Source organism: Phascolarctos cinereus, unplaced genomic scaffold (assembly GCF_003287225.1).
Source record: "Phascolarctos cinereus isolate Bilbo 61053 unplaced genomic scaffold, phaCin_HiC Scaffold_726;HRSCAF=1367, whole genome shotgun sequence".
In the NCBI taxonomy this organism is placed as follows: domain Eukaryota; kingdom Metazoa; phylum Chordata; class Mammalia; order Diprotodontia; family Phascolarctidae; genus Phascolarctos; species Phascolarctos cinereus.
Genome location: NW_027556098.1, coordinates 225,473,555 through 225,489,940, shown reverse-complemented (window position 1 = coordinate 225,489,940; position 16,386 = coordinate 225,473,555). Strand labels below are relative to the sequence as shown.

General features: G+C 39.2%; 1 protein-coding gene across 1 annotated transcript in view; it reads right to left on the bottom strand.

Moving 5' to 3' along the window:
- GRB14 (growth factor receptor bound protein 14) overlaps positions 1-1,396 on the bottom strand; it is a 155,494-nt gene extending 154,098 nt beyond the window's left edge. Inside the window, exon 1 of the mRNA XM_020991076.2 lies at positions 1,029-1,396. Within this exon, the coding sequence (XP_020846735.1) occupies positions 1,029-1,219 (191 nt within the window). The 5' untranslated portion in view covers positions 1,220-1,396. The remainder of the gene's footprint in view (positions 1-1,028) is intronic.
- Between the last annotated feature and the right edge of the window lie 14,990 nt (positions 1,397-16,386).

Sequence of the window (16,386 nt, the reverse complement as noted above, 5' to 3'; positions counted from 1 at the left end):
CAAAATTGTAGAAGCAGTTATTATGGAAACTGATCTAAGCAAACAAACAAAAAAAATCCTTTTAAAGCTTCAATGAAACCAAGGGAATCTTTACTGCATTTGGAGAAACCAGTTCTATTATACTTTACTAATCACATTTTGAAAGTTATATTTATTAATTATAGCTGTGGTTCATCTCACTTCAAATTTCATTCAAAACGTTGCCCACACACAGTCTGTTGACTTCTCAGATGCTTAAGCTACAAAACAGCAACTAGTACTGAGTCTTTGAAAGCAGTTAAGTTAATGGAACTTGCTAGTATAAATGTACACTGTGGTATACTGAAAAGTAATGTAACTTTGCTAGAGTTTAGAATGCTCTGAACCTAAAAAATGAGTAAAGAGAAATAAGCTATACCTGAGCCATCTGAGTTGAAGGAGGTCAATAACAGGTTTAATTTGTAGGCTTTTATACCTTTGCAGTCTTTTCTCTCCTAAGGAATGCCCTACTTTAGACACAGTCAACTACAAATGTACTTGATGCTGAATGGTATAAAGATTGGAGAATATTTTAAACGACTTCATCCTATGCCTGCGGGAAGCAAGACTGATCAAATATCCATCCAGAGCATTGCTTTTTCTGGCTAGGTACCGGTAATGTCTGTGTGGGAGGCGAGGTTTCATTTATGCCACAGTTTAAAGAAACCAAGAGTGTTTATTAAGAAAATGCAGGGCCTCGAAGGAAAAAAAAAATCAACCTGGAGTCTTCGTTGCCTTCTGGTTACGCTAATGAGAAGAGGCGGGTGTCAGGAGGGAGAAAGAGAAGCCGCTCTCAATGAATGGGCAATGCTATTTATGAGAAGGCACAGTGAGATTGCAATGTCCTACCGATCCCAGAAGCCAGCTAGAAAGGAGATTGCCTTGTGATACTTTTCCCAAACTTGGCCAGAGTTCTAGCCCAGGCTTCCCCACCAGGACCGTCCTCCTCACCCCGGTCAGCTCCCACCCTGGGACGCTTGCCCTGCTCCCCCTCCCCGGAAGCGACCTACCTGTCTGCATCACAAAAATGGGCGCCCTCCAGAGGGGGCAGGAGCGTCCGACAGGGCAGCCCCGGGGGGCGCGCTGCCAGGGCACTGGCGTCGCCCCTCCCCTGGGCAGCGCCGCACACCTGGGCCAGCCCCAAGCCCCGGGCAGCCGCTCTCCCCGGGGCGCTTTGCCCATCTTGCAGGGAAGTGGTCATGCTTGGCAGGCGGAGAGGCTAAGCTCAGGCGTCATGGGAGACCCTGCTGAGAGGAGAGAGAGGGAGAAAGGGAGCCGGGGCGGCCGCAACTGGGCTCTCCCTGGGCTTGGCAGGTGCTGTGGCTGCGCTCACCAGGAGCCTCGCCGGGCCGGCGGGGCGGTGCAGGCTCGAGGCTGGGCTGCCTGGGGAGGCGGAGGCGGACGAAGGGGCGGAGCCGCAAGGTGGGCGGCCAGGACCGGGGAAAGGCGGGGAGTGGGCGGAGTGGGCGCTGCAGCTCCGCCCGAGCGGCTGCTGCAGAGCCTTCCTCCAGCACGTGGCCTAGGACAGAAGAGGGAGGAGGGGACGCAGGCAGTCGGAGCTGGGGTTCCTGGAAGACCCTGGGGGCTTCTTCCAGTTCTCGCACCTGGGCAGGAGCAATACCTCGGGCGGGTGGGCGTACCTTGCTTGTAGTCGCTAGTTCAGGCCTGGCTGATCAAAAACTTCTCCTCCCTAGGAGCCAGTTCAGCTTTCCTTGGGAAAAAGGAGCTTGCAATGGGGCCCCTTGCTTTATCAAGCTGAAAAAGTGGTCATTTGGACCCTTCAGGTCTTTAGCATAAGTCTTGGTGCCTTAGTTGAGACCCTATAACGGGGAGGAGGGTGGTGTCCTTCTGTAGGTCTACTTAAGTCAGGGGCAGTAACAGATAATGCCCAGAACCTTGCCAGCAGGACCAGCTGTGGACTAGCTGCCCTGTCCAGCTGCTAGACCTTTTTTTTTTCTGCTGTGTTCTTGTCTGAAATACCAGTTCCAGGAAAGGAAAAATAAACCTCCCTCTGTTACTTTTACATATATGTCATCACCTCCTGTTCTGAAGAGTTGAAAATTCCTTTTAAAATATCCATGCAATTGAGAAAGACTTAGTACTGGAAAAAAAAAAGGCTAGGAGAATAAATGTTGATTATTTTTTAAAGTAGCAATGCCTCCCCTCCTCCAAAAAAATGACATAAGGCTTCTTCAATTTTAAATCCTTATCTACTCTCTAAACTGGTCAGCTCTTATGGTCTGATTTGTAAGGATCTTTGCTATTATAAGGTCACCAGAATCTTTCTGATCAACAGAACCCAATAGTGTGCAAAACAAACACCTCTTGCCTCCAGAATTAAACCCATAAACCCTGAGCCTTGTAAAGATAAACCATACCTAATACTTAAGATTCCCTGACACCTCATCCCACCCCACCCCCAGTCTGCGAAATGCTGCAACTTGAATCCTAAGGCTAGAAGGGACCAGAAATGATCTAGCTGAATTCTGCTATTTTATAGATAAACTCATATAAGGAAAATTACTTACCCAAGATCAATAAGTGACAGGGTCAGAACTAAAACTGAAATTACTGACTAGCCAGAACTTCGGCCAAATTTAGGAGGAAAAGGCTGTACTCAGGATACTTGGAACGAATTGATAGACTTCATTCTGTTCTCACCTATAAGTAAGGGAATGTCTATATTGGGAAGTATACAAGTAGATCAAAATCAGCATAATTTCTAAAAGAGGAGTTAGGATTTCACAAGGAAAATAATCAAAGGGATACATTTTACAAAGCTTTGTTCCCCTTCATCCTATCTTAACCCCAAACTCCTCAAAGGTTTTTTTCTTCTTCCTGGCTTTTTCTGGGAAGGATCTGGCAATAGACTTCTATCATCAGGGAATGAAAAGCTAAATTGATAGCTGAGGAAGCTTCCCACCATATTCTAGTTCACCTTCACTCCTCCCCTCAAGTTGCAGAAGAAAAGGATGGGAGGTAAGAGCAGAGAATCAAAGTCAGTGCAGTCCAGCTGCTTTCAATATGGTATCTTTCTCCTCCCCCTCAGTTCAATTTTCAAACCTTCAGAAATAGAATTTGTTGGTTGGAATGGGCTCTAAATTCCTTCTCCCTCCACCCAGATAATAATAGAACTCTTTCTTTCCTTCAAATAAAATCCTGACTGTGTTCATTTGCAAGCTTAATGTTTCTCCTTAGCTGCAGGAATAAAGAATTAGGGACTTTGAAAAACAGTCCTGTGTTTGACAGCCAACGGCAACTCACAGGGGGAGAAAAGGTTTCTAAGGTAACCAAAACCTAAATTACTTAGGGTCTTCTAGATTGACATTAAAATATTGAATTTGCTCCCAGAAATACCTTGATAGTCTTTACAAAGCCTGACTGGTGTTGTTATAATCCACACTGAGAAAACCCATGAGCAAACAAATTACATGAGTTTACATTTCTAAGTGGTTTACAAGAGCAGATTCCACAGAAAGACCCTTGCAGTCATAAAACCTGCAGTTATTCTGACTGCCTAACAAAAAATAAGTTATTAAAATTTCACAGTAAAAGAGAAAAAAAAGGTACTTTTAGACACTAAATTACAGGGGCCCTGAAAATAGCCAGAACTCAGATCACTGTCACAAGGTAGCTATGATTCCTTGGATGATTTCCAGACTTTGGACAAAGGTCAAGTCTGGGTAAAATTTATGAAGCCACCAGGTTTCTCTCTGAGCACTTCTGACCCCTTTCACCATCCTCTCTAATCCAAATCCATTGTGTTTAATTAGTCCCTCCATGCTTTTTCCTACTCCGATACCCAAGGTGCTCTATAGAGGAGCACTGTGCCTAGGACTATTATTCCCACCCGCCAATAATCCATACTACCATCATGCTCATCTCTTTCCGTTGTCTCAGTGAAATTTATCCTATTTCTTATTACCTTGGAGTCAGGCCTTCTAGATAATCATCTGATCCAGATCCCAACCCTGAAATTATTTATCTAATCACAATCTTTTATCATTCTATCTTTATGCCTTTCAACTTCTATAATTCCCTCCACCTTTCAGTACTGTCTGTCAGCTAGTCAATAAACATTTATTAAGCACCTACTATGTGTCAGGTACTGTCCTGAGCCCTGGAAAAACAAAGACAGACCCAGCTCTGAAGGAACTGAGAACTTTGCCAGGCAATCGAGCCTGCATTGGCTATACTCTTCCTTCTCAATCTTGACCCCTTGGTGAATCAGCTCAACTCTATGCTAACCACCACTCTTGACTACCTGGCTCCCCTGTCCTATCTCCAATCATCCCTTGCCAAAACCTAACCCTATATTATTCTCGCCATCTGTCTCTTTTTGCTCATGTGTTGTTGAATGGAACTGGAGGAAATCACAAAACCATGCCAACTGTATACACTACACAGATTTCTGTAATCTAATCTCAAGTGGGCTTCCACTGAAAGGAAGCAATCATTTTATTTCTCCTTAATTTATTCACTATCTAACTCTCCAAAGCAGCTGTTCAAAACTTTCTCATCTCTCCTCAAGCCTTCCACAGCACCCCTAACCCTCATCCTCTCAAATGTGGACCTTGCCCCAGACTTCACCGAAAATAAATAAGTCCATTTGGTATGAGCTCCCCTTCTTCCCTTTTCATCTCATATCACTAAGACATCTTCTTTACTATCTTCACCTTCATTCACATCTCAGATGAAGAGGTGGCCTTTCTCTTTGCCAAGGTCAATCCCTTAACATGCATTCTTGATCCCATTATCCTCTCCTGTTTTCTCCTATAGATTTTCCCTATTATCATCCCCATTCTCTTTCTTACATTCAACTTATCCCTATTTCCTGGTTTCTTCTTTGGTGCCTAAAAATATGTCCATGTCTTCCACCATCCTTAAAAAAGCCTCACTTGATCCTACTGTTCCCACTATCATACTATATCTCTCCTCTTTGGTGCTAAACTCCTTTAGAAAGATGTCTTCACCAAGTTCTTCCAACTCTTCTTCTCTCATTGTCTTCTTGTCCCTATTTTCTCCTGGCTCTGCTCCTGACTCTCCAGACTTTTCTACCTCTGTCTTGGCTGCCTTCTTAACTGGAGATGCCTCCATCCCTGTGGCACCCTTCTCCAACTGGTGAGTTCCGGCCCAGAACCTCCATTTGAGAAAGTTCCCTGGGCCAGCCATATTCACTTATCACCTGGTTCTGCTCCTGACTTTTATACCTTGCTTCCATACTCATTTTTCAGCTTCCTTTGTTCTTTTCCCCTCTCCCCATTAGAATGCAAACTCCTTGGGAGTAGGGACTTTCTTTCTTTCTTTCTCTTTGCTTATATTTGCATTTTCAACACTTAACACAGTACCTGGCACGTAATGAGCACTTAATAAATATTCTATCTCTCTGTCCCTCTCTCCATCTATCTGTCTTCTATCTGTGTAATCCAGTTGAATTGCTGCAAAAGTGATAAAGAAAGCCAATATGAGTTTAAGGAAAATGTTACCTCTAAATTTGGACCAGATCGATGGTTTCATTTCTGTAGGGAACACCTACTGGTTCTTCATTTGTGTGATGCTCACTAATCATAGTTGTTCCCCAAGGCTCTCCTGGAACCTCTTCTCTTTTTACTCTGTACTGTACTAGTTTACTTGGTGATCTCATCAGCTGTCAGCAGTTCAATCACTCTCTCTATACAGATGACTCCCAGATGTACATATCCAGGTCTAAATATTCCATATCTACATATACATATTTACATATCTCTGGCCTGAGTTATAGTCCTGGATTACCAACTGCTTTTTGAATATCTTTAAATGGATGTCTCATAGGCATCTCAAACACAACATATCAAAAACATAACTTTCCCTAAAACCTTTCCTTAAAAACCTACCCCTCTTCTGAGTTTCCTTAGTATTGTTGAGAGTACCACTATCTTCCCAGTTACCCAAGCTTACAACCTAGGTGTTATCCTCTACTCGCACTTTTACTCACAATGACAAATCATCATTTCTATATTCACATCTACTGTTCATATTCCTTTATCTCTACTCCCACAGCCTAAGTCCTCATCTCTTAGACTACTGCAATAACCTTGTTGGATTGGGAAGGGGGGGTTTTCTCCCTGCCTCAAATCTACTTTAATCAATTATCCACTCAAGCACCAAAAATATTTTTCCAAAGCACAGGTCCAACCATAGACCCTACACTGCTCCAGTGGCTTTCTGTTACCTCCAGAAACAAATACAAAGTCATCTTTTGGCTTTTAAAGATCTTCATAACCTGGGCTGTTTCTACTCTTCAGTCTTCCTACACCTTACTACCCTCCACAAACTCTATGCTTTAGCACCAATGGCCAGCCTACTTCTCAGACAGGACACTCCCTCTCCCAGCTCTTTACCTTGCTCTCACTTTCACATTTCTGCCTCGATTTCTCTGCCTTCCTTCAAGACTGAGTTCAGGTCCCATGCTCTGCCTGAGGTTTTTCCCAGGCCCTACAACTATTATTACTTTTCCCTCTGAGATTATATTCCATCCATCTGTGTCTATCACATATATAACTAATTATTTCCATGTTGCTTTCTCCATTAGAATGAGCTCCTTGAAAGCAGGGACTGTTTTTGCTGTTCTTCTAATATTGGCATTTGGCAATTGCCTAGTACATAAGTAAGCATTTGATAAATGTTTGTTAATTGACTGACTAACTGACTGACTAGCTAGTCTGATAAAGGAATCTGTGCAGTGGAAGAGGGCCAGGGATCTTCTCCCAGATTGAGGTAATAAATGCATTTTAACAGCAGCTTCTTAAAGATAATGCCTATACCTTTAGTACACAAATCAGTGGAGACACTAGTGGTGAGAATTTCAGACCGTAGAAGAAGGTAGCGTAGCTCTATGGCAAACTGGAGGGGGAAAATGTATATTTTGATATAGATAGGATATTCTGGTACCCCTCAAATCATAGTGTACAGGTTCTCATTTACTTTACCAATTTGTAGTGCCAGCCCCATTTCTGATGTGGTAAGCCTGAGCAAGTGTTTTTACAACCAAATTAAAATGAGCCATTCTAAAGTGAATTTTCTGTCTCCTTAAAAAGAAGATGGAAGAGAAATGGAGTCATTATTGTATGATGGAAATTGCCCTGGCTCTGGCATTGGAGGACATAAGTTGAAATCCTTCCTCCCACAATTATTTCCTATGTGACCTTGGGCAAGTCAACTTAACTTCCCTAGGCCCCAGTTTTCTTATCTGCAAATAAGTAGGATTGATGAGATGACCTCTAAAGTATCTTGCATCTCTAGATCTTTGATCCTATGAATCACCATGAAAGACTAAAGCATTTCATAGTTAAATGACCTTTCCCCTCCCCATCCTGTTAAACCAGGGTACAGTTTGACTTACTTCTTGTTGAAGGGCCTACTTGTTTGATCATTCTCTTTGTATCCCAATTATGGTCTATTACCAAGATGGTATTTGTAAATTTTCTGTACTCTTGCCTGTGTTGCCCTTGCCTTGTGGGTGGAAGAAATTTCAGGCTCCAGGCCTATGAGACTGACACTTTTATGAGTACTACATTCAATATAATTTCATTTCTTTAAAAGTGGAAAAGAAAAACACAACACTACCCTAGGGAGCATGCTTTATTCTCCAGCCCTAGAAGCACTACTTTCAATCTTGTGCTCCCCTCTGCACCTGTGGCATGCCTTTATTAGATCAAAAAATGTGCACTCTCTTGGACTCCTGAATTCCAGATGGCTTGCAGTGATTCCACCAACAACTTTTTAAATGAAATTTTAAAGTATGTAGCTACTTTATGGTTCAGCTTTTATTATTTCCAGTGACTAGGGTGTAATTCTCTTCATATTGATTTTTTTTTTGAAATGTGAACAAATGAGGCATCTCTTAATTAAAGAGAATCCTGCCAATAAATCAAATGAGTAGGCTGTGTATCTTATGGCAGCACCAAGTTTAGATAGAAAAGAATGAAAAGGTTTAAGTAAAAAAAAAAAACATGGCTATATCACAACAAATTGGCAGTAGTAAATGCTATAGAAGATTGTTCTACCGAAATTAAAAATTTCAGGCCTTAAATTAGCATTAGAACTTAAGGCTGTTCCATGTGCTTAGAGGTCTGAGAAAATTTCTTGGTGAACCTAAATGAGACTTAATACATACTGTCTTTCCTTCTGATTCACCTTTGATTTTCTTGGGAATTTATATTTTTCCTAGGGGAGGTCTAAGAATATTTTGCTATAGTAAATGTTTGTATTTTTATTTTTAAATCCCAAGGGGTTTCTATTTAGGGGATGCAATTCTCAGGTGTATAATTAGGATGTTGGGATAGAAATTGATCTCCAATCCCTTGGAGCTTGTCAACTCAATGCAGCCTGTTTCCCAACTGTGTTAGTGTTCTTTGTTCCATTCCTTCCAGCTTTGCCTGGCTGCTCCAAAATGGGCATGCTTAAAATTCCCCAATACTTATTTAAAGAAAGCAGCGATCAAGAAAAAGGTTGCAGTTTACTATGCCCCACCCGCTCCAATGCTGCTAAGTGACACTCCAGGGTAATTTGCATGGCTCTGGCACTAGCTGCAAGGGCCATGAAGAGACTCGAAAGAAACGTATTCAACCCAGCCCCAAATTAACAGGACTATCTCAATTTCTGCTGAGAAGAAGTTGAAATTATTCTGAAAGGCAAGCTTTCATAGTTCTAGTTATCCACACCTATGGGTCTAATTCAGAAAAGATAGGAAAGTGACCTGAGGTTATGGGCCTACTCAAGGCAAAGCTGAGAACTTTTCCCTGCAAGGAAAACACACCTGCATTTATATAGCACTTTAAGGTTACAAGTCAAATTGTTGTACATTATCTGATTTGGTCCTGACAACAACTCTGGAAGCATTGTACAAATGATATTCCTCTCAGAATCCTCATTTTAAGGAAATCCCCAGGTCATTCTTCCTTTACTCTTATTCTAGCTCTGCTCCTAATTCTTAGCAAGAAGCAACTCCCTTTTCTTGATTTTTCAGTACCTAGGAATTTTCTAGGCCCATGCAGCCTCACTAATTGATATCTCACTGAGCACCAATAATTACCTTCCCCCACCTATCATGACCTAGATGCCCCTCCTCTGGCAGTCACAGATATATCTTTTCCTCTCCAGACATCAAATTGTACCTTTATATCTCAAGTGTCTATGATCCAGATGTATCCCTTGCCATGAACCTCTATTCCCTCCCCACCCTTCTGTTCCAGATATCTCAAGTCTGATCATATTCTTTCCTTGTGTGCTTTTAGCACTACTGACTGCTCTGACTCAGAATTTCCAAAAGCACCTACAGTGGATTGGGATACCACTTAGGAGGTACAGACCCACTTTGTTGCCACTAGGTACACACACACACACACACACACACACACACACACACACACACACACACACGAATGTATTTAAATACCGTGCTTAGGACTGTGGGAAGTCTTTTAAGAAATATAGTTGCAAAATAAGACTTTATGCCTTCACGAAGCTTATAGTCTAGATGGGGAGAGAAGAAAGACTGACTCAAAAAAAAAGTGTAAGTGTGTGTGTGTGTGTGTGTGTGTGTGTGTGTGTGTGTGTGTGTGTATATATATATATACATATATATGTATGTATGTGTATATATATATGTATATATATATATATGTATGTATGTACATATATACATATATGACTACATATAATTAAGGGCTAAAACTTGAGATACTGGAGAAGTTCAGAGGTTATAGAATTCAGAAAGGGGTGGAGTGCTCAGGGAAGTAGAGGGGATGCTACTTGATTTCAGCCTTAAAGTATAGACAGGGTTTTAAGGGATAGATTCTCACCAAAGATAACAAAATAAAGAAAGCCACAGAAGTAGACAAATATGGCATATTTGTGAGACATTGAGGAAACTACTGTGAAGACAGTGTGCCAGGAGACTGGGAAATAAAGTTGGATACCATAATTTCTACTCACCAGGCTATTGTTCTCCAAAGTCAGAAGGTATATTAAGAATAATGGTTGAAGCCTCAATATAAGAATTTTAGTTTCTCCTTTTGGATCTTCATAATTTCCTTGTTGCATTTTAAAATTTATAAATGTTTAACTTTAATCTTGGGTTGTAGGCAAAATGGAAGTAACCAGCAATATGTGGCAAAATTTCTTTGGGCAGCTGAGAGTAGTTTCAGTTACATTAGCTTTTGAGAATCGTTCATCAGGGGCAACGAGGTGGTGTGGTGGATAGAGCATTGGCTTTGGATTCAGGAGGACCTGAGTTCAAATGTGACTTCAGACATATAACACTTGCTAGCTGTGTGACTCTGGGCAAGTCACTTAGCCCCAATTGCCTCACCCAAAAAAAAAAGTGAGAGAATGGTTCATCTTCACATCTACTTTAGCTGATTTTTGTTTGTCTCATGGGATCTAGAATAAGAATATATTGTGTAAACTGTAATGTACTTTACCTAATCTTTAATAATTGTCCTTTTAGATACTGTTTCTAGAATGTGTGTATCAGACCTACAACCAAAGTTTTGAAACCTTAAAAGTACAGAAGAATTGGTAAGACCCTGTATAAGAAATGCTTAGAAGTCTGCCCAATATTATCTGTAATAGTCATTTTCAAGCCTCTTCAGTGTGAAAACTCACATGTGACACGCCCTCTGGGGTAATCCCCAAAAAGGTGTTTTGGATTTGAGGTTCGGTTCCCAGGCGGACAACTACTCTCCTATGTTCTAGTGTAGCTTGTGGGTGTGTGTAACTGTGACTAAAGCTCAGTCCCCATCTGGTATGCTACCCATTCAGAATCAACCAAACTCAAAGTAAGAGCATTTACTAAATTGTCACCAGAGTTATAAATTACTCCCACATAACCCTCTGAGGGCACTTTCCCACAAATAAACACAATGTACATGGAAAGAGTGGGCATAAACTTAGAGTACAGCGATGGTGAGGCACATACCATGAGTAGGGTACTCATATGTCCCAGACAACTCATAATTCTGGTTCTACAAGGCCACTTTGGCCTTTCTCTACTCATAGAGTCTTTACATATTCCCTGCTAGACTCCTAGGTCTATCCCTCTCTGAAGCCTAGCTTTTGATTGCCCAGACTAGCTCTTTTTGGAATTCATAGTTCGTTCACTTCTTTGCCATCTAGAGGTCATGGTCTTTGAAGCTGCGCCTGGTCTCTAATGACTGCCTGTCATTCTATGTCTGAAAATATGAATCTCTCCTCTCTCAACTGTGCCTCCAATTCACCCAAACTGCTCAATCTGCTAAGAAGTAGCTTTACCCTGCTACTAGATATCATAGTCAACGGGATGGGAGAAAAGAGAAATCCCATCCTCTTTCCCCTAAGAGGTCATGTTCCACAAAACACTCTTGGCCTGGATTATCTGGAACTCTCCAAAAGCTTTGTCTACAAACAGACTTTAGTTATAAAGCCTCCAGACAGAATCAGCATGATGATGGAGCCCTACAGCAAAACTCTTTTACATAAATACTTGAGGACAGATCAAGAAAGTATACTTGTCTGAGTGGTGATAGTAAAATCCATGGAGAAATTGCAATGGATGCTTTTTATCTATCTCACTTGACACAGGAAAACAACTAGAAGTCTATGAGTACTGGAAAAGGGGTCTAACCATGAGGCTTATATGGGGGCCTTCTAGTTCTGGGCCTTCTACAAGGCAAGGGACTACGGCTGTGAACTAGGAACCAGGAGCACAGTATCAGATCAACTTGTAACTGTGTCACTCTCACCTGAGACCAAGGAAATGTAGTGAGGGGCTAGGGCCCGCCGGTATGTATCTGGGCAGGGAACTTGGATCAGGAGAAAGCCTGAATTCAGGCCCAGCAAAGCCCTCCAGCCTGTTAACAGTGACTACAGCCAACAGCTGCCTATTGAAGAGCTTTGACCATTGGCAAGTTTACAACTCTATCATTCAGACCCTAATCCAGGGTCTGGAGGCTGGAAGGCTCAGACTAGGAGAGGAGTGGTCATATCATTCCCTAGGTCAGACCACTTAGAGAACTGAAAGCTTGCAGCTTGCTGACCTGAACTACCCCCTGAGGTTGTGGAAGAACACACAACTCAACACCCAGCAGAATCAGAGCCACAGAGAATACAAGTCAGGGCTAAAGGAGGCTTCATCATCTATTTTAGAAGTATTCAGAGCCTGGACCTGACACGGTCCTAATTCAAGAAATAAGGCTGAAAAAATGAGTAGTAAAGGAAAACGATGTATATATTATATATACATATATATACACACACATGTATATGTGTACATATGTATATATATTTATATACATACATATAACATTACATGTGTATATATCATGTATATATTATAACTTTATATATATATATATATATATACACATATATGTGTATGTGTGTGTGTGTGTATTTACAATTCAAAATCTTAAGCAAAACATAGTATGACTACAGGTTCAACAAGAATTCCTGGAAGAAGTAAAACAAGAGTTTAAAAACAATATAAATAAAATTGAAGCTATAGAGGAAAAAATTGGAAAAGAAATGAAAACTCTTGAACAGAGATGTCAAACTTGCAGCCTGAGCCCAAGCCAAGATTTAATTGAGAAATGTTTAACAAAATAAATAAGAATTTAATTCAACATAGATAATTTGTTGTTTTCTAAGTCAGTATGTGACCTTCAGGTATCCATTTCTATTTGAGTTTGATGCCGCTGCTCTTCAGGAAGGAGGAGAATAAGGAAAATAAACTGCTCAGTATAAGAGGTACAAAACTTTACTCAAGCAACAAGTTCCCTGAAAATTAAAATGAACTACAGAGAAATAAATGACTCCATGGTACAACAAGAAATATTGGAACAAAATCAAAAGACTGGAAAAATGGAATAAAATGTAAGGCATCTTCTATCAAAAACAACTGAACTGGAAAACATGTCAAGGAGAAGAAAAAGAAAACACTAAAAATCATTGGGATGCCTGAAAGCTATGACCAAAACAAAAACCAACAACAGATTCCCTGTTTCAAGAAATCATCAACAGAAATTGTCCAGACCTATTAGAACCTGAAGATAAAGTAAAATTAAAAAGAATACACCAGTGAACTTTTGAAAGAAACTCTAAAATGAAAAACCCCAGTCAAAATTTGGTCATAGCCAATATCCAGAGTTTCTAAATCAAAGATAAAAGTACTGCAAGTAAGTAGAAAGAGAGAATCCAAGAACAAAGGAGCTATAGTCAGAATCAGACAAGATTTAGCAGCTAGCTACTACCATCACTACCATTACAAAGGAGGAGATACAATACTGTATTTCAGAAAGCAAAAGATATAGGCTTACCACTAAGAATAATTTGCCCATCAAAAGTCAATATGTAAATAAGAGAGAGCAAACTTAGATGTAAAATGGGATAATTTCAATTACATTATATTAAAAAGTTTTTGTACAAATAAAACAAATGTCACCAAAATCAGAAGGAAAGCAGAAAATGGGTTGGGGGGAGGTTAAATTTTATAGACAGTTTGTCAGATAGAGGTCTCATATCTCAAATATATGAAGAACTTTGTCAAAACTATAAGAATACAATTCATTGCCCAATTGATAAATGGTCAAAAATATGAACAGGTAGTTCTCCAGTAAAGAAATTAAAATAATTTATAGTAAAAAAATGCTCTAAATCATTATTGATTAGAGAAATGCAGATTAAAACAACTTTGAGATTTTATTTTATACCTATCAGATTAGCTAAAATGATTGAAGGGGAAAGTGACAAATGTTGAAAGGCATTTGGAGAAATTGGGACACTAATTCATTGTTTGTGGAATTATGAACTGATCCAACCATTTTGGAGAGCAATCTGGAATTATGCTCAAAAAGTTATTAAACTGCCTATACCCTTTGACCTAGCAATATCACTACTAGATCTATTTCCAGAGATGATTAGGGGAAAAGGAAAAGAATCTATATGTAATAAAATGTTTATATAGCAGCTCTCTTTGTTGATGGCAAAGAACTGGAAATTTCAGAGATGTCCATCAACTGGGGAATGGCTGAACAAGTTGTGGTATGATTATGATGGAATACTACTGTGCTATAAGAAATGATGAGCTTAATAATCTTAGAAAAACATGGAAAGGTTTGCATGAAATAATGAAGAGTGAATTGAATAGAACCAAGAGAACATTGTACACAGGAATAGCAACATTGTTTTAAGAATGACATTAGGTGAATAAGTCATTTTGACTATTATAAATATCCAAATTAACTATGAAGGACAGATGAAGAAAGACACTATCTGCATCCAGAGAGTAGTGATAAATAGACATTTGTATAGAATAATCATACATATACTATATATATATATATATAATATATACACATGTGTGTATACACACACACACACACAAATCTTTGCAGCTTTATGTGCAATCATCTTTTTTATTATATGATGGCATCGAAATGCTTGTTTTATTCCATAAATTAAAGATAAATAAATGTGAAAAAAAACTCAATATAATCCTATAGGGGAAACAAATATACCTTTAAACAGTGGACTTCCAAGCATTCTTGATATAAAAATGAAAGCTGAATAGGAACTTTGAAATACAAACATAGTGTTCAAGGGAAACATAAAAAGGCAAATACAAGTGAAAGATGATACAGTTGTTTTCCAAAAAACTAACATCATAAAGAGTCACAGATTGAGTTAAATAAGACAGAGGATCTGAGAGTGATTTCATTATGCTTTAATGATCTTAAAAGAAGAGGGCAAAGGGGAAGAAAAGAGAGGAATTTACTAAGGAAATGTAGGGGGAAAATGGGTGGGCAAATAGAAGAATATACAAATAAGGAAGAAAGCAAGTCAGGTGACACAAACTTTCTTTTATTCTAAACTGGTCAAAGGAGTGGAGAACATGTACAAAGCACTGGATGCCAGAAGTACGTTTTACTTAATGGGAAATCAAGAGGGAATGGTGATAGAATGGTGAAGAATCAGTCCTAAGGCAAACAGACCCTAAGGTCAGAGGATGGATCACAAACATAATTTTTAAAGAATAGAAAGAACTGTGATTGGGCTCTGGGTAAGGGAAAAAGAAGAGGGGCTGGGAAACTGGAGCAGATTGAATCAAGTATAGACATCTGGTGCTGATCATGCGCCTCTCTTAATATCATCTTCTTTCCCCCCTAAAGAGGATGTGGGAAGCAAAGAGGGAAAAAGTATGAGAAAATAGAATGCAAAGAAATATACAATTAATGATCATAATTGTGAATTTCAATGGGATGAACAGAATGATAGCAGAATGGATTAGAAAGTAAAATCCTCCAACAAGAAACACACTTGAAACATAAAGATTCATATAAAATTAAAATAAGGGGCTACAGCAAAATCTATTATGCTTCATCTGAAGTAAAAAAAATGCAGGAGTAGCAATTGTGGCCTCAGACAAGGCAATAACAAAAATAGATTTGATCAAAAGAGATAAACAGGAAAATTATATTAATATTAATAAAGTATTGATATCAATTTATTATCTGTGGTACCTTTCAAAATAATATTTTAATAATGATAAGTTAAGATATATGCATCAAAGACAGTAACAACTAAATACTTGAAAGTAAAAATAAACAAGGTACAGGAAGAAATAAACAAACCTATGATAGTAGGTTTCAGACCTAGCCAAATTTAAACAAAAATGAGAACAGTTATTTGATATAGTACTACAAATGTTAGCTATCATAAAGCAAGAAAAAGAAAATGAAGAAATAAGCATAGGCAAAAGGCAAATAAAATTATCACTTTTGCAGGTGATATGCTAATTTACTTAGAGAATGCTAGTGAGTTTACTAAAAATTAATTGAAAAAATAACTTCAACAAAGTTGCAGGACATAAAATAAATTCACATGAATCATCAGCATTTCTATATGTTACCAACAAAATCCAGCAAAATGAGATAGAAAGCAAAATTCCATTTAAAATAGCTGTAGAATATGTACAATATTTAGGAATTTGCCTGCCAAGATACACACCACAGCTATATAAGTATGGAGCATAAAATAGACCTTTAATAGAAGTGGGCTTCCAAGCATCCTTAATGGAAAGACCAGAGCTGAGTAGAAATTTTGAAATGCAAACGTAGGAGTTAAGAGAAATATAAAAAAGGAAAATACATTTCAACAATTGGAGGTATTTGCATTCTAATATAGGGAAAAGAAACAAGTGTCCCCCAGAACCTTTATGTCATGAACGGTCATAACAGTAGATAAATAAAAGAGAGGTCCAGGGAATGCTTTGGGTTTTGTTCTTATTTTTTATGTTTTTAGTAATTTTAAAAGTAGAAAGAAAAGAGAAGGAAAAAGGAATATACTAGGAAA